This window comes from Chanodichthys erythropterus, chromosome 13 (assembly GCF_024489055.1).
Source record: "Chanodichthys erythropterus isolate Z2021 chromosome 13, ASM2448905v1, whole genome shotgun sequence".
Classification (NCBI taxonomy): domain Eukaryota; kingdom Metazoa; phylum Chordata; class Actinopteri; order Cypriniformes; family Xenocyprididae; genus Chanodichthys; species Chanodichthys erythropterus.
In genome coordinates this window covers 12899450-12922404 of record NC_090233.1, presented here as the reverse complement: position 1 = coordinate 12922404, position 22955 = coordinate 12899450, and the positions used below count along the sequence as shown (strand labels likewise).

Below are 22955 nucleotides of genomic sequence, written 5' to 3'. Positions count from 1 at the left end.
GTTTATAAAATATATACAGTTGTATTTTTTTCAAAAATGACCAATCGTTTCACTAGATAAGACTCTTATTCCTCGTCTGGTATCGTTTAAAGCTCTTTGAAGCTGCACTGAAACTGTAATTTTGACCTTCAACCGTCTGGAGGCCATATTATTCATAAACAGAATAATGAAACAACATTAGAAGAATTCCACATTTGCATAAAAAAAAAAAAAAAAAAAAAAACATTAAATCACATTATTTAGACTTTTTGAGAGCACTTGTCAACCATCAGACATAAAACCTGACGGAGTTGACAAAACTGAATATTTTTTCACCTTAATCACATGTTGTACAGTGGAGGAATTTCGTTTTCTTTCTCCGTTGTAGCTACCTTAATAAACATAAAAAATGCCAAGATTTATCCCACAACTATTCACACAGACTATTACACCGGGATAACAGAGTTGACATTAAAGCTATGAGATTTTTTTTATGAGATCCACAATGAGCAGAAAATAGTAAGTGCTGCTCAGAGTTGAAGATGACCATGACATTGCCTGATTTATTCAGAATTATAAAACATTCTGACGGAGTTGACGCAAAGCAAGGACACAACTTTGAAAGGCATTTTTAAATGGAAAATAAAATTCAAGACTTACTTTGATATATTATGTATATTTTTGAATTTGAGGCATTTTTAAACACTTTGGCAATTTTACATTGTGACCTCATGATGAAGACAGGATAAATTACGTGCGTTTGTAAGTATAGAGCATGTATTTAAATTATACTAACAAAATGCAATGAATGTCCTGAATATCCAGATTTCCTTTAGATGTGACTGTTTTTATCTTGATGAATTTATTTATTTTTAACATAAAGAGGGTTTTTGTGTATAGGACATGTTTTGTCCCTTATCTCAAGAATCAGTGAAGGGTTTATAGTCAGCAGACACTGTATCATGTCTGACACTTTCCACAGAATGTGTTATAGTTCATATAAATCAATATAAAAAAACTGACTGGATGTATTTTCCATTCAGACGACTAATAGAATCACTTTAATCGATTGAAGACAAGTCCTTTTCACAACCCTCCTGTTCTTCTTTACCTTATAGATGAATAAGTCTATCATGTGTTGAAATATGAAAATACATCAATAGAAGAATGTGATGTTTTACCATGAGATTCACTATAAACGTCCTCCTCAGATCCTAAAACGCAACATCAGGATGAATAACTGAACACACACTTTCTGAATTAGGCAGGAGTCTTAAAAATATGTTTATTATATAATGCCATATTTTGTGTTCCCACAGAACCTTCAGAACTGAGCTTGCATAGTGATTCATGGCTTGATGAGAAACATCACTTCGTCCTCTTGACATGAGAAACATGAACGACAGATCATCAGATATCAGCCAGTAAAATACACTGATTTATATTTATATCCCTTATCATTTGTACAGTTTGGAAACATACAATACTAGTTTCTTTAACCGTTAACTACAAACATATTCATTTTAAAAAGCAATAAAATGACAAAAAAGCTGAAGTAAACATCTGAAAACAAGCAATACAAAACAAACAACCTCACAGATTAATAAATGAATGACTGTAAAGTGAGAAACATGCAAATAAATGTCTTTGAGAGGCACAGTTTATAGTCAACGTGAGACACTCTTCTGCTGATGATCATAGACTGGCACTCGTGTTGGGCGTCAGAGGTCAGAGGTCAGCACCGTGACGAGGCTCATTCAGGTTTTTCTCCTTCACCGTAGAGTTTCCGCAGGCTGGAGTCCAACAGGTAATCAACAGACCTGATGACCGATAACAAAACACTGTGAATGTGAGAGACGCTCGCACACACACACACACACACACTCACCTGTCGATGGGTGTGATGATGAAGGGGATGGTGGAGAGGCCGATGGCGGTTGTCGTCCACTTGCGCACAGGAAGCGGCCAGCGCGTGGTTTTCCCCAGCAGGAAGAGAGACGCGGCACAGACGCGGTTGATGGTGAATCCAGGGATCGCCACTGAAGCCAGAGCCTGCCATACGAAGGTGTCGACCACTGCCACGCCCACACGCACCGCCTTCCCAGCATCCTCTCCGTGAGCCTTCAGACAAGATGCATGCATTTGTACAGCACTTCACACACACACAACACACACGGTTTCAAAACAACATCATGATGCTAATGTTCAGAATAATATCAGAGGATGACACTGTCGGCGGGACACGGGACATCACAATAAGATCACAACATTAGTCTGTATTTCAAAGCAATCATGAACTACAACCATTTCAGTTCAGACGGTTAACAGGTTAAAAGGTTAGTTCAACCAAAAAAGTTCACCCTCATGTCATTCCACATCCGCAAGACCTTCGTTCAGAACACAAATTAAGATAATGTTGATGAAATCTGAGAGCTTTCTGTCCCTCCATTGACAGCCTATGCATCTGACACTTTGACGCTTCAAAAAGTTCATAAAGAGATCGGAAAACTAATCCATATGAATTGGGCCGTTTAGTCCAAATTTTCTGAAATGATGAACAGATTTAATTTAGGCTTTTATTCTCATATAAACATTCATCAAAGCACTAGGGGTGTGGCGAGATCTCGTGTCGTGAGATTAAATTGTGACGAGACTTCTCGTAGAGACGACAAGCAGTCTCGCGATAGTGTGAGGGTGAAATTAGGAAACAATATGCCACCGCTATGTTTACATTACGCCTCCACTGTCGTTTTGCTTTTTCTAGAAATAAAAAACCATTTAATTCAGTTGGATTCAGCTCCCTATTCACAGAGTATGCGCGAAAGTGAAAGTAAACACGAGTGCGTGTTCAAACGCGATGTCAACACCCCGCATTTTGAAAGCGGCTCCCTGATGCATGCAAATATCTCCCAATATGAAAGCGATCTTAGGCTGGGCTGTGTAGTTGTAAGCATCTCTCAGCTCTGTATCATGCTTGAAGAAACATTTATTTGCACTTTGAATATTGAGAGAGTACTTTGATTATGGTTGAACTTATTGATTGCACTTAAGACTAAGAGAATTTTTTTATGGTAACACTTTACAATAAGGTTTCATTAGTTAAGGAAGAACAATACTTCTACACTATTTTAGTTAATGTTAATTTCAACATTTACCAATACATTGTTAAAATCAAAAGTTGTATTTGTTAACATTACTTAATGAACTAACCATGAATGACTATTTTTATGTTTAACTAACATTAGGAAAGATTAATAGCACACATATTGCTCATTGTTGATGTTGGTTAATTAGGGTTACAAAGGGGTGGAAAGTTTCCGGTAAATTTCCGGAAACTTTCCACGGGAACTTAACCTGGGGAATTTTGGAAATATTCCAATTTGGAAACTTAACAGGAATTTATGGGAATTTACTGGAATTTATGGGAATTAATTGGAAATTTTAGGAAATTTATATAAATGTATAATATTTACATAAAAAGTATCATAGAAAAACAAATATAATCATTTAGTTTGGTCATAACATAAGTTATTTATTTTTCGCATTCAATTAATTCTAATTCAGTAAATATGTAAAATAAATATATTTTTATTGCAACAATTGTGTGTTATTTATTTCAATGTCACATGATCCTTCAGAAATCATTCTGATATGCTGATTTGATACTCCGTTATTATCATTGTTGGAAACAGTTGTGTTGCTGAATATTAATACTATTTTCAGGATTCACTTATTAATAAAAAGTTAAAAAGAATGGAATTTATTCAAAATCGAAATCTTTTCTAACAATATCACTTTAATATCACTTTTATTTAACAATTTCCCACATCCTTGCTGAATAAAAGCATTAAATTCTTTCAAAAAAAGAAAAAAAAATTACTGTCCCCCAAATTTTGAACGGTAATGTATATTGTTATAAAAGATTTCTATTTTAAATAAATGCTGTTCTTTAAATTTTTATTCAAAGAATCCTAAAAAAAGTATCACAGGTTATAAAAGAATTAAGCAGCACCAATGTTTCCAACATTGATAACAAAGGATCAGATCATCATATCATAAAGATTTCTGAAGGATCACTGAAGACTGGAGAAATAATGCTGAAATTGTAGCTTTGCATCACAGAAATAAATTATATTTTTATGTATATCAAAATAGAAAATCATTATTTTAAATTGTAGTTATGTTTGACAATATTACAGTTTCTGTATTTTTGATCAAATGTGCACGTTATGGACTGGGAGAATGCACAGTGCATGCAGGGGGCGTGGCCTCAATGGCCCTGCAGTAAGCAGTGTGCTGTGTGAATCTCAGGGTAAAAATTCAACTAAAATTATATTAAATATGGTTGTTTTAACCAAAATTATGCTGCAAGATGTTCATTTCAACTACATTTAAGTACCCTGTCATAGGCTAACCAGGAATTTTGCAAATTCTCTGTTTATTCCCATTAATTCCCGTTAATTCCCATATATTCCCGTTAATTCCCATGGAAAGTTTCCAGCTTTGAAAATAACCCTATGGTTAATACATTAATGTTTATAAATGAGACCTTATTGTATAGTGTTACCATTTTTATTTATCTTCATCTTTATTTCTATGATTAATTTGTGGAAAGGAGTTCAGTTAGGAGGTCAAAAGTTGTAGAAGTTCATAAATCATGTACAGTAAGGTCTGAAGAGACTGAAATCATACAGAAGAGAAGTCAGTCAGTTGAGTTTGTGGCGAAACCTTTTACAGTGCTTGAGTATTGTTGTCTTTTACTGCATATGATAATTCATACTCCGAAAGTAGAACTGAATGACATTAATTACAAGATGATTAGTTTTTAACATTTTAAATGCACTTGCAGATAATTTTTCGAATCATCTTTGAGTATTTCTTAAAAATAGTGTGTAAAAATCTCGTCTCGTGAACTCAATCTCGTGTCTCGTCACACCCCTACAAAGCACACATCAGTTTGATAAGTTTGAGCTTTTGAAAGAGGTTTGTTCTCATGCTTCTGTTTATGTTTGCTGATCAATATTTATTTGTGAATAAAAGCCTAAATTAATTCTGTTCATTATATAAAGCACTCATGTCTCTTTAGAAAATTTGGACTTAATTCATATGAATTAGTTTTATGATCTCTTATAATCTTTTTAAAGCGTTTCAACTGCATAGGACAGACATCTCTCAGATTTCATCAAAAAATATCTTAATTTGTGTTATGAAGATTAACGAAGGTCTTAAGGGTGTTGAACGACATGAGGGTGAGTAATAAATGACAGAAATTAAATTTTGGCGTGGAGTAACTCTTTAAAATGCCTTATAGTCGCACTGGTGAGATTAGAGCTGGACTGTAATACAGTTACAGAGAAACCACTGAGGAACTCAAGGAGGGAAACAGAGGTGAATGAATCCTGATTTGAGACTCACCGCCGCTGCTTTCTTGCCTTTATCCAGCGCGTCCGCAGACACGTATGCAGTAGCCACGGCGTAACTGGCCCACACTGCGCTGACGGGCACCAGCGCGCGGAACGCCTCGCCCACCTCGTTGGCGTAGCCTGCGGACACACACACACACACACACACACAAGGCTCGACGCATAAATAAACACGACTGCTGGATTCACAGTTTGAAGAATCATGAGGAGAGACTCGCTCTCGAAAACCAACATTTACAGCTGGGTGATTCCGTGTCAAATCAACCAGAGGTCCCTGCCTCAAATGTTTATTAATATTTTTCTGAAAGACAAACATAAATAGTGATGAAAGCCAAAATATTAAATGTCGCAGATCATATTTACTGAGTAATCCACTGTTTTGTAGAGGGGCGTCAAAGTAACAATATTCACCTGAGATCTGGAGCCAAATTAGAGGGGTGTAAAAATGACTTTAGAAAGATGGAAGCGTCAGTATTTTATTTTTGCACAGAGATTGGTCGGTCTGTTAGCGAAATGTGCTGACTTTAGCGATCTTTGTTTCATTATGTGCCGACAGTGACTGTTCAAAAAAAGCTTGCTTCAAGTTTGCATGCCTGTGTATTTCAATATCCTTTTAGATTCTGGTTCTTAACAAACTTTTCTATTAGTATCTTCATTTTAAAGGCCCTCGATGGTTCAGTCCCAGAGATATGGAGATCTTAATGCTGCTCCATGAGTACATTTGTAATTTGTACACATATTTAGTGGTCAAAAACCAAATGTGGGTCATTTTGCATGCAGCTGACACTTTTTTTATTTTAAAGAGGAATATCTGAAGAACAAATAATGTTGAAACTAGAAAATGTTTCTCATTTTTTTCTATCATCTCAATTGCATAGAACATACCTGAGTGCCATAAATATTCCTTTTCCAAAGTTGTCATAACCATAACCCTAAAAGTATTCAAGATATCTTAATATCGTTCTAGAGTCTCATTATTAATAAACGTTTCTTTTTGAATCTTCATTTTTAAGGCTCTATATGGTTCAATCTCATAGATATAGGGATGTCAATGCGGTAAGGTGTAATTGCAATATTGCGTATTTGAACTCTTGGTAGCTTCAGAAACTGTGACAATGAACAAAATCCCATCTAAATATTCCAAAAAAACTGCTTCAAATATAGATTCTTATAAATACACTTTTGAGAGCAATTTAATGTGCCTCAACTGAACCATTTTCAGTGGATTTTGGATACTCAGAGAGCTATATTTTATGTAATTCTTTTAATAGAGGGTAACAATATACATTTTCTAGTTTCAACATTATTTATTCTTCAGATATTCCTCTTTAAACACATTAAGTATCAGCTGTGTGCAAAGTGAACCACATTTTGTTTTCGATCTCTGAAAATGGGTCAGATTCAACAATTTGAACATGGAGCTGCTTTGAGTTCCCCATAACTATGGGACTAAACTATAGAGGGCCTTGAAAATGAAGATTTCAAAAGGAAAGTTTATTAATAATGATAATCTAGAAAGATATTAAGATATTTTGAATACTTTTAGGGTTATGGGCATGACAGCTTTGGAAAAGGAGTATTTATGGCACTCAGGTGTGTTCTATGCAATTGAGATGATAGAAAAACACCAGATACATTTCTAGTTTTAACATTATTTGTTCATCAGATATTCCTCTTTTTAAAAGAAAAAAGTATCAGCTGTATGCAATTTGACCCACATTTGGTTTCTGACCACTGAAAATGTGCACAATTTACCAATTTACTCATGGAGCCGCATTAAGATCTCCATATGTCTGGGATTGAACCATTGAGGGCCTTTAAAATGAAGATACTAAAAGGAACCAGAATCTAAAAGGATATTAATATACACAGGCATGCAAACTTGAGGCAGAAACACAAGAAACACCATTTTTTGAACAATCATTGTTGGCATATAATGAAACAAAAATTGATAAAGTCAACAGATTTTACTAACAGACCGACCAATCTCTGTGTAAAAATAAAATAATGATGCTGCCATCTTTCTAAAGTCATTTTTACACCCCTCTTTGGCTCCAAATTGCAGGTGAAATGGTCATTTTGACGACCCTCTACAAAACAGTGGATTATTCAGTAAATATTCATCTGTGACATTTAATATTTTGGCTTTCATCACTATTTATGTTTGTCTTTCTACAGAAAAAATATGAACAAAATCAAACATTTGAGCGGGGGAAGTTTCTGAAATGTGTTTGTTTTGTCACGGAACGACCCATCTTTATGATGAAGTTACTTGTGGCCATTTCATTTTGGTCATTTTGGTCAAATTATATAAAAAGTGTGAAAATATTAAATTGTGTGTACTTAGGATAAATGCAGCTTAAAGGCATAACATGAAATTACCTGTAGAAATACAAAGGACTGAGAAAAGAAGAATAAATAATTTGAGATATGATGGAAATGACACATAATAACATTCATTAAATCCATAATAATCATTTTCCTTAAAGGATTAGTTCACTTTCAAATTAAAATTTTCCTGATAATTTACTCACTCCCATGTCATCCAAGATGTTCATGTCTTTCTCTCTTCAGTCAAAAAGAAATTAAGGTTTTTGATGAAAACATTCCAGGATTATTCTCCTTATAGTGGACTTTAATGGACTCCAAATGGTTGAAGGTCAAAATTACAGTTTCATTGCAGCTTCAAAGAGCTTTAAACGAAACCAGACGAGGAATAAGAGTCTTATCTAGAGAAATCATCGCTCATTTTCTACATTTTTTTTTTTAATTTTATACATTTTAACCATAAATGCTCATCTTGAACTAGCTCTCTTCTTCTTCTTCTATATTTGATTTCCAGCAGTGTAGACACTGTTAAGTGTATTACTGCCCTCCACAGGTCAATGTTTGAACTAATTGTTATATACTTGTACTAGCATATTGTATATGACATTTTAGTTCAAACTTTGACCTGTGGAGGGCAGTAATACACTTAACAGCATCTACACTGCCGGAAATCAAATAGAGAAGAAGAAGAAGAAGAGAGCTAGGCTGCGTTCCAGTTCAGTTTTAGACACGCACTCACAAACTTCCCTAAACACTTCCCCTCGGGGGAATCCCTGCCGCCATTTTGAAGTGCGTTCCAATTCGTGAAGTGGACGAGGGAAGTTTATATGGACAGACCCTCACTCCCTCGATTTTGACCGAGGGAGCGAGTCTACTTCATATGTACACTTCAGGCAGCTCCATAACCCACAATGCAACACGATTGTGACGTCACCGCATATCGCGTTTAATATTGATATACCCCACCATAAACAACTCTATGATATATTAATTATTTTTTAAACATTTAAAACACACATATATACATATAGAATGCTGTATTAAACAATTTTGTAAGGGGAAAAAATAAATAATAAATCAGCTCCATTGCGGATTCCAAGTGATCAAGGGCTTAGGAAGTTCCAGTTCAGCCCATACAAAGGTTCTGCCAGAAGTGGGCACTCGTGCAACATAAGCAATGACGTACATCCGAGTCAACGAGACCGAGTGAAGTTAGCCAGGGAAGGGCATTTAAAAACCGAACTGGAACGCAGCCCTAGTTCAAGATGAGCATTGAAGCTCCATTGAAGTCCACTATAAGAAGAAAAATCCTGGAATGTTTTCTTCAAAAACCTTAATTTCTTTTCGACTGAAGAAAGAAAGACATGAACATCTTGGATGACATGGGGGTGAGTAAATTATCAGGAAAATTTAATTTGAAAGTTAACTAATCCTTTAATAAAAAAATAGAGAAATGACAGAACTGTCAACGAGACTTGATTCTCAAAATGTTTACAGGACCAAAGATAACATAAATATGACTAAATCATAATTATGACAGTCACAATTATGACATTAAAAGTTGAAATTAAGACAAAAACGTTTTGATCTCTTAATTATGACATGTTATGTGGCAGAAATGGCCTTCCATGGAGTTCTTCCGTTCAAAAATACAACAATAAATCAATTACACTTCAGTCAATGCTTGTATGATGATCATCAATAAGCTGTAATAATGCAGGATCAGTGACATCCATGTAATCAGCAGGTGTGAAGAACTCAAGTTAAATCATGAGAGACCTGACCTGGGCTGGTAAACTCACAGACAGGTAAGTATCTCCTGGAGGTCACATGAGTGTCTTTGACTCACCTAGAAATCTCACCCATGTGTCTCGATAAATATCCACTTCCTCGCTTTGTTTCTCGGGCGTGTGCTCCATACTGACCCGTGTGCGTGTGTCTGATATCTGAGGTAGAGCTCAATCAGATCAGATCAGATCAGATCAGCAGCTTGAATGTTGATATCAGATGTTCACATGCAGTCAGACGCGCCATACTGCGCTTGAGCTGAGGGACCGTCTGCAAATCACTCTCCCTTCACATTATTAACTCTTCCGATGTTTCCTTTGTGCTTCAGTCAAAACCTAAAACCAAAAGTCAATTACTTACTGTTTACATTGTTAATCACATGAGGGACTGATTCCAGAAATGAGGAGTGAGCACTAAATACTTGAACATAAAGTCTTGTATTTTAAAGTGTGTAGTTTGATCATGTGGAAAACATTTCATTTTCTCATTAAGATGACTGTTTTAGATGGATAATGCATGTTATTCGTATATAAACATGAGATTGATGTGGTTTAAAATAAATGTTCGCTGTTAGTGTCCGTTTCTTCGTGACTTTTATCAGTGTAATTTTACGATAGTCCTTAAACCAGTTCTTACGTAATATATTCCGGAAGTGAGGCGACTCTACAACAATAATAATTAATAATATTAACAATAAATTTTATTATTATTATTAATAATAATAATAATAATAATAATAATACAAACACATTAGCGATGCCTTACTGAGCTATAGATTAGGTTAAAACATTACTCTTAATTTTTTATTTTTCTAAAGTATGAGTTCTGCACATAAAAAAAAAAAAAAAAAATTTCATTGTACTAGATCGGTTATTAAATGTACAGAGTAACTATTTACTTTAAAAGTTACGTTGTTATTTTGGCAAATTATTATCATAAATCTTCGGTCCCGTTCGCTGATGTGTAAGGAGGGCTGGTGTATGATTGACAGGCGAGAGAGCAAATCGGTAGGCGTCTTGTAACAGCTGCAGCCAATCAGAAGACAGCATGGACTGACAGTAGGAATCGATGGCTGCGAGCGTGAATTCACCGGACGCGTTTGAATATCGTTGAATTTAAACAATGATTTCTGGATCATCGCTGGTCATTTTATTTGCAGCTTTCCGCTTTGGTTTATGTGATGACGGTCATGAAATGGAAGAGTTTTTAAAGAGAGAGTATTCACTGTCAAAACCTTACCAGGGTAAGAGATGAACGCATCAGTTGATTGTTCACGCGATCTCTGACTCTCATATAGTAATAATATCAATATTTCACATTTATGATCAGTCTGACACAGTTTGCGTGTGTTTACATGTCTTTAGCTGTTGTATGAGTTATTTCACGTGTTTTATTATGAAGGGCGTGATTTGCTTTGAAAATTGGGCGGTTTATCAGAGTTCTGATTCGTTTATTTTATTTGTTTACTTTTTGCTAAATGTTTTATAACACACATGCAGAGTTGTTTAATGCCCTTAAATAATATTTTTTTGCACAGGATACATAGATATATTATTTAAGCATCAAGAACCTTTTGACAATTTAAACTTCGCTTAACATGATTTTCAGATATTGTTTTTATTTCATCAAGCTCTTAATGATTTATGTAATCAGTTTTTTTCTGAAATCACTCATCATTTGAGCAGAACACATTTTACACAGAGAAAACTATAATTCATGAAGGTCCAGACTTTAAACTGTGTATTAATCTCATTAAAATGTTCATAGTTCTTGTTATTGTGGCATTTGTTAAAGCTGTAACTACAGGTAAGACCATTGATGGCTCCTCATGCTTACAGGCCAGTGTAAATTATGTAATTAAAACAATCTATAGTGCTTTCTATGAAGAATAGTAGCCTAGAAACTAAAACATGCGATGAATTCTTGCAAGGCTGGTCATCCCAGGTGAAAAAAAAAAAAAGTACACTTCTATTATGAACTTAAAATGCTCTATTTGCACGCACTAATTTTTTACTTAATATACTAGAAATTCTTATTTAGTACTTCTTAAGACAATCTTAAAGGATTAGTTCACTTTCAAATTAAAATTTCCTGATAATTTACTTACTTCCATGTCATCCAAGATGTTCATGTCTTTCTTTCTTCAGTCGAAAAGAAATTAAGGATTTTGATGAAAACATTCCAGGATTTTTCTCCATATAGTGGACTTCAATGGAGCCCAAACGGTTGAAGGTCAAAATTACAGTTTCAGTGCCGCTTCAAAGAGCTTTAAACGATACCAGACGAGAAATAAGAGTCTTATTTAGAGAAACCATCGCTCATTTTCTAAAAAAATAAATAAAATATCTATTTTAACCACAAATGCTCATCTTGAACTAGCTCTCTTCTTCTTCTCTATTTGAATTCCAGCAGTGTAGACACTGCTAAGTGTATTACTGCCCTCCACAGGTCAAAGTTTGAACTAAGTTGTCATATTCAATATGCTAGTGCAAGTATATAACAATTAGTTCAAACTTTGACCTGTGGAGGGCAGTAATACACTTAGCAGTGTCTACACTGCTGGAATTATAATAGAGAAGAAGAGAGCTTGTTCAAGATGAGCATTTATGGTTAAAACTTATATAATTTTTTATTTAAAAAAAAAAAAAAAAGCAATGGTTTCTCTAGATTAGACCCTTATTCCTCATCTGGTATTGTTTAAAGCCCTTTGAAGTTGCACTGAAACTGTAATTTTGACCTTCAACCGTTTGGGCTCCATTGAAGTCCACTATATGGAGAAAATCCTGGAATGTTTTCATCAAAAACCTTCATTTCTTTTCGACTGAAGAAAGAAAGACATGAACATCTTGGATGACATGGGGGTGAGTAAATTATCAGGAAAAATTAATTTGAAAGTGAACTAATACTTTAAAAACATCTAAGTGTACTTAACCGTGCGATTTTGAGACGCCATGAATATGAACTAAAATGTGCTTTTAATATACTATCTCCGTATTAACAGTTACTATCATAAAAATACACTTACTTGTAGGTCAAAAATTGTACATAAGGCACATTTAATGTCCAACATCAAATATTTTAGCAAGATGTATATTTTAGTCAGAATTATTGTGCTTTTATTGCGTCCCGTCTGTTTAGCGCGCAGCAGTGCTCGTTCACTGTGAAGTTTAGCAGCAAAATGGAAATTTACAGATGGAGAATAATGTCTCAAACGCATAAAATAGCACAAAATGTATGCTGTTTCCTATGGTGGATCGATTTGATCCATGATCGACCTCTAGGGCTGCTTAAGAAAAGTTATCTTGCAGTTATCTTGACTAGGTAAACCTGGATCAAATTAGCGCATGAACTTCAATTAACTTTTATGAAACCGCTTTAGCCCCAACTCATTTGTTAGGTTCATTCAAGTCAGGTTTTGGAGTTTATTCCAAAGCTGTTTTAGTGCCAAACCCCCTCATGGAAGAAGTAGTGTTTACAAGTGCGACAATGAGCGCTTATTAGGATCAATTAAACGCAGGATTTTCAAAACTATGTGAAGATCATGGCGCCATTGCTGTAAACTTGCACAGCGTTCTTAAATGAATAATTTATTAGATGCAGGCTGATCTGTTATCGCAGGGACATCATCAGTTGTGTTTGCAGGTGTTGTGTGTTTGATCATGTGTGTGTGTGTGTGTGTGTGTGTGTGTGTGTTTGCAGGTGTGGGCGTCTCAGGTTCGTCTCACTGGGAGCTGATGGGAGACGCTCTGGTCACCACGGATCATGTGCGTCTCACTCCAGACCAGCAGAGCAAACAGGGAGCCATATGGAGCCGAATAGTGAGTGCACTTCATGACTAATGATCCCTTACTAGTGCCTGTCGGTCTTAAAGGTGCAATATGTAATATTTTCTGTCGCTAGAGGCCTATTCAAAACAAAGGCGTAGCTTGATGATGGCAAGTTTGAGCGCGGAATCTTGGGACATGTCGACTTCACATCACAGCCGATGGAAAAGAATAGGGATAGGATGCAGGAAGAAATCATGTTCATGGATGTGATTATTAACGTTACTGTAGTGTGAATCAGAGCAGGAGCGAGTGTTGTGGAGCTGAACGAGGAGCTGGAGCAATTGATCAACACACGCCTCACGAGTAGCGGGACTTTTATTATGACACAGTCGCCGGCGCCGCGTCCGCTTTTCCGGTCATGAGTATGAGGTAACGCAGCTCTGTTTATCATATTAGATACATTTGAGTGTGTTGAAAATGATGTTATAACGTTACTCTGCGCATTCACTCGGCGGCTGCTGTGAGACACTGTTACACACTGCAGTAAGATAGATCAATTTTACAATATCATTAATAAATGCTGGATGGCTTGTGTTGATAAATGGCATGCAATTAATTTTAAAATGCATTTTATGCTGTATTACTGTTACTAAAAATAAAGCTGCATCTGATTATGCTATGTTAGCTACTTGACAAAATAGTGTTTTTCTCTGAGGCATGGTAAAGCATGGTACTCGCTGTAAATCGAGACAATTAGATTTAAACAATAAGACTAAACGTGTTGAGCTATATAACAATAATTAGTTTTCTGTCTATAAATATATCAAAACAGTTGTTCCCTTGTCTATTAAAACATGTAAATATTAAAGCGTCTTTAGTGTTTCCATAGTTTCTACAAAATAAAACCGGAAACCGAGGGTAACGCGGGTATTACGCAATTGTCAGGCGACTCCTCACACGTCCTGGAGCCTTGATTAAAATTGCAATTTTCTCACGATTTACAAATAGTTGCAAACATTTGGGATATTGTAAGTACTCAAGTGAACAAAATATATAACACTGGCCTAGTGGTTTTTGGATATTTTACTGCAAAATTCTTACATATTGCACCTTTAAAGTGACATTGTACAATTTAACAACAATTTTTTTAAAAGTTTCAAAAATTACATTTTCAATGCCCTACGAAATGAGTTTTCTTTTTCCCAAATCCTGTGCTTTCCTTTTTAATTTTACTGAATTCCATTTAAATGGTTTAATTGACTTTTAATAATCAGATTTTTATTTTTCTGGATTAAAGATAGTACAAAAACCTCTTAAACTAACCTTCAAATGTGTTTAGTTGATGGGAATGTGAATATTATATTTCAACAAAAAACAACCAGTAATGACTATGACTGAACACTGTGTGTGTGTGTGTGTGTGAAGCCATGTCATCTGAGGGATTGGGAACTACAAGTTCATTTTAAGATTCACGGTCAAGGAAAGAAGAATCTGAACGGTGACGGTCTGGCCGTGTGGTACACGAAGGAGCGCATGCAGAAAGGTCAGATTTCTGCTGAATCGAGTTACATTTCTCCAGTGCATTAATAACTCATATTCAGAACCAAGCAGTCGTGTCTTCAGCACAAACAAACACTGCAAGACTGATCAGGGTTTATTTGGTAATGGTCGTCTCTCACTGATTGCAGGTCCGGTGTTTGGAAACAGGGATTTCTTCACTGGTCTCGGTGTGTTTGTGGACACGTATCCCAATGAGGAGAAACTTCTGGAGGTACAGGAATAAAAGTCTGTCTTATCAATGACGTTACAGTATATATCTGTGTGCAGTACTGAGAACAATCCTTCACAAACACATCTGTTGAAGGACTGTGATTTATATCATGTGCCAGGAGGAAATATCAGATTACATTTACAAGGATCCATTGTCGTTGTTTGTAATAATACAGTGAGATTTAAGTAGTCAACCGCACAGAGATTCGATCTCACCGTAATCAACAGAAACTAAAGTCTAAATTGAGAGATGCTTGATGCTTTTTTTTAAAGGTGCTCTTGTTTGTTTTCACTTTTTTAACTTTAGTGTGTAATGTTGCTGTTTGATAAAAGTTACGACGCTCGAAGTTCAATACAAAGGGATTTCTTTGTGATGGTGACATCACAAACCCTAAAATTTACATAAACCCGCCCCAGAGAACACTCAACAAAGGGGGTGGGGCCATGTTGGGCTGCTTTAGAGAAGAGGAAGAGTTGTTGTAGTCGAGTGTTGTTGTCATGCTGTCATTTTACGCCGGACTGCTTCACAAACGAGGATCAATTCAACACAAAAGATGAACATGACTGCACATGCTAGTGGATGAGTTGAATCAACTCCACAGCAACTACATCAATTTATCCACTAACCATTCAGAAACGTCTAAAAGTTGTAACTTCTTCCTGAGTCTCTCCATCAGTGTCGACTCCGGTTTGAACAATGTAAGGCTGAACACTTTCCTCATTTTGGCTGCGTGAGATTCTCCAGCTTTGTTGTTGTTGAGCTGTTAAAGCCCCGCCCTCTTCTGGAAAGGGGGCGGAAGCAGCAGCTCATTTGCATTTAAAGGGACACACACAAAAATGGTGTGTTTTTGCTCACACCCAAATAGAGGCAAATTTGACAAGCTATAATAAATGATCTGTGGGGGATTTTGAGCTGAAACTTCACAGACACATTCTGGAGACACTAGAGACTTATATTACATCTTGTGAAAAGAGGCATAATAGGTCCCCTTTAAAATAAGAGATAAACACTGAGACAAAGAAGAAAGTCACACAGGTTTGGAACAACATGATCAAGTAATGCATGCAAGAACCTTTAAACGATCATTTTTGAAAACTTTACAGCATAAAGCACCATCAGCAGTCTTTGTTCCTGCAGTTCTTCTATAGATACAGATTGTTCTCAACATTCAAAACCGCTGCTTAATCTTGGCGTGAGACATCAGCCTGTCTTTCTTGTTAAAGCCAAACCCAGACTCGCCCATCAGACTGACAAACAGAGACGTGTGAATCATCATTCTACAGAACACGTTTCTACTGATCCAGAGTCAGGTTGCATTGTGCATTTACACCACTCCATCCCACGCTTGACATTGTACTGGGCTGCTTGACATGGAAACCCACTCCATGAAGCTCCCGCTGCACAGTTTTTGTGCTAATATTAAAGCAGGTGGAAGTTTGAGACTCTTCAGCTGTTGAATCAGCAGAGCGGTGGTGACTTTTACGCACCATGCGCCTCAGTACTCAGTTCTCTCAATGACTTTATATGATCTTCCGCTTCATGGCTGAGTTGCCGCTGTTCCTAAACTCTTCCACTTTCCAATAATACCACTTAAATTGGCCCTTAGTATATCTAGCAGGGATGAGATTTATTGAGAAGGTGCCATTATATCACGGTGCCACGCTTGAATTCACTGAGCTCTTTACAGTGCTTGATTTTATACACATGTGGCAATGGGTCTGATTGAAACACCTGAATTCAATAATTAAAGGGTTAGTTCACCCCAAAATGAAAATTCAGTCATTAATTACTCACCTTCATGTAGTTCCAAACTCATTAGACTTTCATTCTTCTTCAGAACACAACTGAAGGTCTATTTGATGAAATCTGTGAGATTTCTGTCCCTCCATTGACTGCCTTCACAACTACCACTTTGGCACTTCAAAAAGATCATAAAGAGAGCGGAAAACTAATCCATATGAATCGAGCAGTTTAATCCAAATTTTCTGAAGTGACTCAATTGCTTTATATGATGAACAGGTTTAATGAAAGGCTTCACGCACATGTAAACATTGATTAGAGAACATAAGCAGAAGCTCAGCCGAACTTGAATGACACTCAAGAACAAACCTCTTGCAGAAGCTCAGACGTGCTGTGTAACCAATGAAGTTTTTATGTGTTACGAAGCATGTTTGAGCTTGAGGTTTGTTCTTGTGCGTTATTCAGGTTTGGTTGATCTTCTGCTTATGTTCTCTAAAGATTCATTTCAATGCTTTTGCGTTCTCTTTTAGAAAAGTTTTGCATAGCATTCATCCGAGAAACTTTGTGTTCGCTCACAAAGAGCTTTTGACTGGTTCATCTCTTATGATTGTGCCAATGTATTTTACAAACTGTGAATAAAAACACTTTGAATGGCATATAATATTTTTGTTTGATATTTACAGATGTTTTGTACAGAAGAGGATTAGGGCCAAGCAATAATAAAAAAATAAAACCATCTCGAGAGTAAAGTTGTTAAAATTTTGAGAAAAAAGTCGAGATAAAATGTTGAGAATAAAGTCATTAAATTCCAAGAAAAAAGTTGTTAAATTATGAGAAAAATGTTAAATTTCAAGAAAAAAGACAAGATAAAAAGTTGAGAATGAACTCATTAAATTATGAGAAAAAAGTTGTTAAATTACGAGAACAAATTTGTTAAATTACGACTTTTTTCTTGTAATTTAATGACTTTATTCTCAACATTTTATCTTGACTTTTTTTCTCGTAATTTAATGACTTTTTTTCATAATTTAATGAGTTTATTTTCAACATTTTATCTCAAATTTTTTCTCGAAATTTAACATTTTTCTCATAATTTAACGAATTTGTTCTCGTAATTTAACAACTTTTTTTCTCGTAATTTAATGAGTTTATTCTCAACATTTTATCTCAACTTTTTTCTCGAAATTTAGCGAGTTCTCAACATTTTATCTCAACTTTTTTCTCGAAATTTAACGAGTTTTAAAGTTGTTGAATTTCGAGGAAAAAAGTCGAGATAAAATGTTGAGAATAAAGTCATTAAATTATGAGAAAAAAGTCATTAAATTACGAGAACAAATTCATTAAATTGCGACATTTTTCTCATAATTTAATGACTATTCTCATAATTTAATGACTTTTTTCTCATAATTTAATGACTTTATTCTCATAATTTAATGTTTATTCTCAACATTTTATCTCGACTTTTTTCTCATAATTTAATGACTTTTTTTCTCATAATTTAATGAGGTTGTTCTCGTAATTTAACGACTTTTTCTCGTAATTTAATGAGTTTATTCTTAACATTTTATCTCAACTTTTTTCTCAAAATTTAACGAGTTTTTTCTCGAAATTTAACAACTTTAATCTCAAGATGTTTTTTTTAGATATTTTTTTATTATTGCTTGGCCCTAATCCTCTTCCATAGTTTGGGGATTATTTTATGGCACCAAAATCTCGTTTTTAGTTTACAGTAGGTTACCAAAGGCTAAATATGCAGCCTAATGTCTACTTATAATTTATTACTTTAACAGTTAAACTAATCAAGAGCAAAATTAAAAATGTGCATGTATGTACATTACATTAACTAACACTTTAAGAGGTGTGTTTTGATGCATTTGTGCACATAGTATATGTTTTCACAAGTGAATGCTCACAGTGTTTGTGTTTGTCTGGTTTTAGGCTCAGAGGAAGCGATACACGCCACGCACGCAGGTAACTAACCGTTCGCTAGTCAAGCACATCGCTGGGTTAGTGCTGCTGACTGGTTGTGGATCATGTGTTGGTTCTGTACAGCGTCTGGTGACTGTCGTCTCTTGTCGTTGTCGCTAGCGGATCTTCCCGTACGTGTTGGCCATGGTGGGTAACGGCACCATCAGCTACGATCACGATCGGGACGGGCGACCCACAGAACTGGGCGGCTGCAACGCCATGGTGCGCAACCTGAGGCACGACAGCTTCATCTTCATCAGATACGTGCGCCGCAGGCTCACGGTGAGTCTCAGACTCTCCTTCGTGATGAATGTGTCACAATCACACACACAGAAAGAGTTGACCTGTCTGTGTGCAGATCATGCTGGATATCGATGGGCAGCACGAGTGGAGAGACTGTCTGGACGTTCCTGGCGTTCGTCTGCCGCAGGGCTTCTACTTCGGCGCGTCAGCCGTCACTGGAGATCTGTCAGGTGAGACGCTCGTGTGCGAGACCTTCACCGTCACACAGAGCTTGTGCTGAGATTCTCTGTGTGTGTGTGTTTCAGATAACCATGACCTGATCTCCATGAAGCTCTACCAGCTGACCGTCCTGCGCAGCAAACAGGAGGACGAGGAGCAGGAGGAGGTCTTGGTTCCCAGTGTGGATAACATGGACTTGCTGAGACGTGAGTACGAGCTGATAATCAGCTGACGTGTGACGACATGTGTAGGGCTGGACATTTGCACACGTCACCATTTCATTCGATTGACAAGCTTGTGATTGGATTCAGTTCCGATCTCAGTTTGATTATATATCGATTCATTTTGATTTATATCAACAGTACAAGTCATTTTTTCTCAAAAGCCATGTTTCCACCTCAGGAACTTTCTCCAGGAGATAGGGAATTTGGGTTGGTACTCGGTGTGTTTCGACAGCAGCTAAATGAAGTTCCAGGTAAAAATTTCCCCCTCAGAAAGTCGCTGCTCACGAGGTGGTACTTTTTCAAAGTTCAGGAACTTTCGGGGATGGGACTTGCTGATTGGTTTACTCCAGAAAAATGGCAGATGGAGCAATAATAACTGACATGATCCATGATAACATGATATTTTTAGTGATATTTGTAAATTGTCTTTCTAAATGTTTTGTTAGCATGTTGCTAATGTACTGTTAAATGTGGTTAAAGTTACCATCGTTTCTTACTGTATTCACGGAGACAAGAGAGCTGTCGCTATTTTCATTATTAAACACTTGCCGTCTGTATAATTCATAAACACAACTTCATTCTTTATAAATCTCTCCAACAGTGTGTAATGTTAGCTTTAGCCACGGAGCACTATCAAACTCATTCAGAATCAAATGTAAACATCCAAATAAATACTATACTCGCATGATCAGATATGCTGCATGACAAACACTTTGTAAAGATACATTTTGAGGGTTATATTAGCTGTGTGAACTTTGTTTATGCTGTTTAAGGCGAGCTCAGGGGCCGAGAGCGTGAGGAATTAAAGGGGCCGCGCGCTGAATCGGCGCATTTATAATGATGCCCCAAAATAGGCAGTTTAAAAAATTAATAAAAAAAATAGATGGGGTATTTTGAGCTGAAACTTCACAGACACATTCAGGGGACACCTTAGACTTATATTACATCTTGTGAAAAAACGTTCGATGGCACCTTTAAGCTTATATGCAGAGGATGAAATCCAGCAGGAGCTGGAAAGTCACACACAGTCCTACATCACCGGACTCAATCTTCACGGTACTTTAGACCGTGATGGAAACGCAGACATCAACAGGTCAGGGGAAAAAGTTCCTGGGACAAATTGTTCCAGGCAATTTCAGTGGAAACAAGGATAACGTAAAAATCCCTCTGAACTAAAGCTGAAAGGTAAATGTGACGTTACGTGTTACATATTGTTCTCAAGCTGTTTTAGGCTACGGCGACACTGCAAGCCTTAATGCTCAATTCCGATTTTTGTTCAGATCTGATTTTTTTTTGTATAGCTGTTCACATTAATGTTAAATGTGGCCAATATCAGATTTCCAGTGTGAACAGATCATGGTTCTGAACTGACCTGCATGTGCAAAAGAAGGATGTAAACGGGGTTGCCAGGTTTTTAACTACAAAATCCTCTATTGCTTCTCAAAACTAGTCCGAAACGAGCCCAATCATGTTCCTTGGAGTATCCCTGTAAAAATCGCGCTCTGGGGGTTAAATATATCGCGTTAGTGCGGTCGCTTCAACCCACAGAGTTGCAAAACAACCTGCGACAACAGTGAAAAAGTAACTAAATTATGTGGGAAAATCACAGACTTGGCAACACACAGCACGCCGTCATACGCAAGTTTACATGGAGGGAATTAAAGTAAGCGATTATGCGTTTATTTATAGTGTGATCTGCCGCGGAAGCCAGCAAAATGATGTTCAGGCAATATGAAAAATAAAATAACTTTTATGATACAAGACCTCATGTTTTCCTCGTATTATAGAGCTGTCTCTGTAATTCTTCCGAGTTCTGACACATCACTGTCCTTCTACTGACTTCCTTTCTCTTGATAACGTTGGGTGTGTGAAATCTTTGAATAGACTCCCATGAGCGCAGAACTGTGACAAATGTTGATCTCGAGTGACACACATATGGAAGTGGCACAAATCAGAATTGAAAAGATCAGATTCCATGTGGTTTGTGCTGTTCACACTGTCATGGGGAAAACGGATACGAGTCACATGTGAGCAAAAAAATCTGATTTGGGTCACATTTACCTGCAGTGTGAACGTAGCTTTATTGACGTCTTTAACACTGATTAATTGATTACATGAGACATGATTCATTTCAGTAAGTTGTTCTGTATCTTTCAACATTCCTTCTGATGTTCATTCATGTTTATTTGGTGCTGTAACTAGTAGTAAAGAGGAAGAGCTGGTCGGTTCACGAGGCACATAAACATTTATTGACTGCATGTTGTGATATAACTGACAGAATTTCAGTTTCAAATGACAAATATTATTGTGATTAATGGATGGCAGGAGCTAAAAATAATGTTTGGTGAAGTTTTGTTCACGCATCATCTGAAAACAGCACAGACTAAAAGATCTTGAGATTTAAGAAGTAATATTGTTTCATCAAAATGAGTGTGTGTGTGTCTCTCAGCGTACACAGACGTGGAGGGCATGAGCAGCATCAGCATCTTCTTCTGCGTCCTCTTCTCCATGCTGGGTGTGTTTCTGCTGGCGGTGGTCGGACTCGTGATGTACGGACACTGGAGCGAGAGCCGTCGCAAACGCTTCTACTGACACACTTCCTGTCTGAGTGAGAATAACGTGAAGCGCTGGAGCAGCGAGCGTGTGGACGGGACGCTTTGAACTCTCGATCTGTCATCCGGATTCAGCTCAGCAGCTGATGATGATGAAGACCGTACAGCGTCAGGTGTGACTGACATCACGAGTCTCAGATGTCAATGTCTTTCTCAACCACCTCTGCTTCTGTATTGCTGCACAGCAGCTGCCTTCATTCTCTCAACCAGTGCTGTATTTATGTTTTATATTATTAATTTATTTATTGTACAGAATGTCTAACATCTTGTCATCTGTCTCGATTCAAATGGGAAATCTGAAAAGCCCATGGAATCAGAATTGAAGTTTTGTTGTCCATCCTATCCAGTGTTATCTGTACGCCACTGCTGAAACACTTACGTTGAATCATGTCCGTCGCTGTCGGCTGCCGAAGCACAAAGATCTCATGCTGTTATAAACTCATTCAAAGATGTGACTAACTACTATACTGCAATAGTACAGTGCAGAATTGCAGAAACTAACCAGCTCGTCTAAGTTTCTTTTTTTTGATTGTTTTAATCATAAACCCACTTAATTTAGATCATTTTTCAGTATCTTGATTTAAGAATGTTTAGATATTTGTACTGGAAAACAAGACACAAACACTGAGGAAGAGCATCATTTTTTGCAGTGCGCCGATCACTCTGATTGTGTTTTCTGACGTATAGCATTTACATCTGTCAGATCAGACATGCACGTGTTTATATTCAGTGCTGGGTAGTGACTGATTACATGTGGATCTGGATCATGTAGTCAGATTCCAAAATGAAGTACTTGTAATTAGACTAAAGTTACTTTTCTCTTGATTACATGTTATTCTCACAATGACAGTAAATTACTCCTAATTCATTGCTTCTGTTTCTTTTTATTTTCA

The 22955-nt window shown here is 36.6% G+C and overlaps 2 protein-coding genes across 5 annotated transcripts; one reads left to right on the top strand and one right to left on the bottom strand.

Annotated features, from left to right (window-relative positions):
- Positions 1 to 1248: 1248 nt before the first annotated feature.
- mtfp1 (mitochondrial fission process 1) lies at positions 1249 to 9775 on the bottom strand. 2 transcript variants are annotated; one of them, XM_067408403.1, is made up of 4 exons: positions 9580 to 9775; positions 5395 to 5522; positions 1868 to 2100; positions 1249 to 1820 (listed from the first exon to the last, which is right to left on the bottom strand). In XM_067408403.1, exons 1-4 carry the CDS (start codon positions 9647 to 9649, stop codon positions 1733 to 1735), a joined length of 519 nt encoding a protein of 172 aa, XP_067264504.1. In that variant the 5' UTR covers positions 9650 to 9775; the 3' UTR covers positions 1249 to 1732. The 2 variants fall into 2 exon arrangements, with proteins under 2 accessions (XP_067264504.1, XP_067264506.1); XM_067408405.1 differs by having other exon boundaries at positions 1249 to 1799.
- lman2la (lectin, mannose-binding 2-like a) lies at positions 8686 to 22911 on the top strand. Of its 3 annotated transcripts, XM_067408399.1 has the most exons (10): positions 9056 to 9118; positions 9478 to 9538; positions 13218 to 13336; positions 14711 to 14828; positions 14974 to 15056; positions 18735 to 18767; positions 18885 to 19046; positions 19123 to 19237; positions 19313 to 19432; positions 21900 to 22910. In XM_067408399.1, the coding sequence occupies exons 3-10, from the start codon at positions 13253 to 13255 to the stop codon at positions 22040 to 22042; spliced, it is 858 nt and encodes a 285-aa protein (XP_067264500.1). In that variant the 5' UTR covers positions 9056 to 9118; positions 9478 to 9538; positions 13218 to 13252; the 3' UTR covers positions 22043 to 22910. The 3 variants fall into 3 exon arrangements, with proteins under 3 accessions (XP_067264501.1, XP_067264500.1, XP_067264499.1); XM_067408400.1 differs by lacking the exon at positions 9478 to 9538 and having other exon boundaries at positions 8686 to 9118; positions 21900 to 22911; XM_067408398.1 differs by lacking the exons at positions 9056 to 9118; positions 9478 to 9538 and adding an exon at positions 10604 to 10761.
- The last annotated feature ends 44 nt before the right edge of the window (positions 22912 to 22955 follow it).

Bases quoted from the DNA above. Each gene is read 5' to 3' on its own strand.
- mtfp1 (XM_067408403.1), bottom strand. From the start codon at position 9,649: ATGGAGCACACGCCCGAGAAACAAAGCGAGGAAGTGGATATTTATCGA. The intron at 5,523-9,579 runs GTGAGTCAAAGA...GTGTGTCCGCAG, and splicing joins CACATGGGTGAGATTTCTAG to GCTACGCCAACGAGGTGGGC. The intron at 2,101-5,394 runs GTGAGTCTCAAA...TCTTGTCTGAAG, and splicing joins AAGGCAAGAAAGCAGCGGCG to GCTCACGGAGAGGATGCTGG.
- lman2la (XM_067408398.1), top strand. From the start codon at position 10,641: ATGATTTCTGGATCATCGCTGGTCATTTTATTTGCAGCTTTCCGCTTT. The intron at 10,762-13,217 runs GTAAGAGATGAA...GTGTGTTTGCAG, and splicing joins ACTGTCAAAACCTTACCAGG to GTGTGGGCGTCTCAGGTTCG. The intron at 15,057-18,734 runs GTACAGGAATAA...GTCTGGTTTTAG, and splicing joins ATGAGGAGAAACTTCTGGAG to GCTCAGAGGAAGCGATACAC.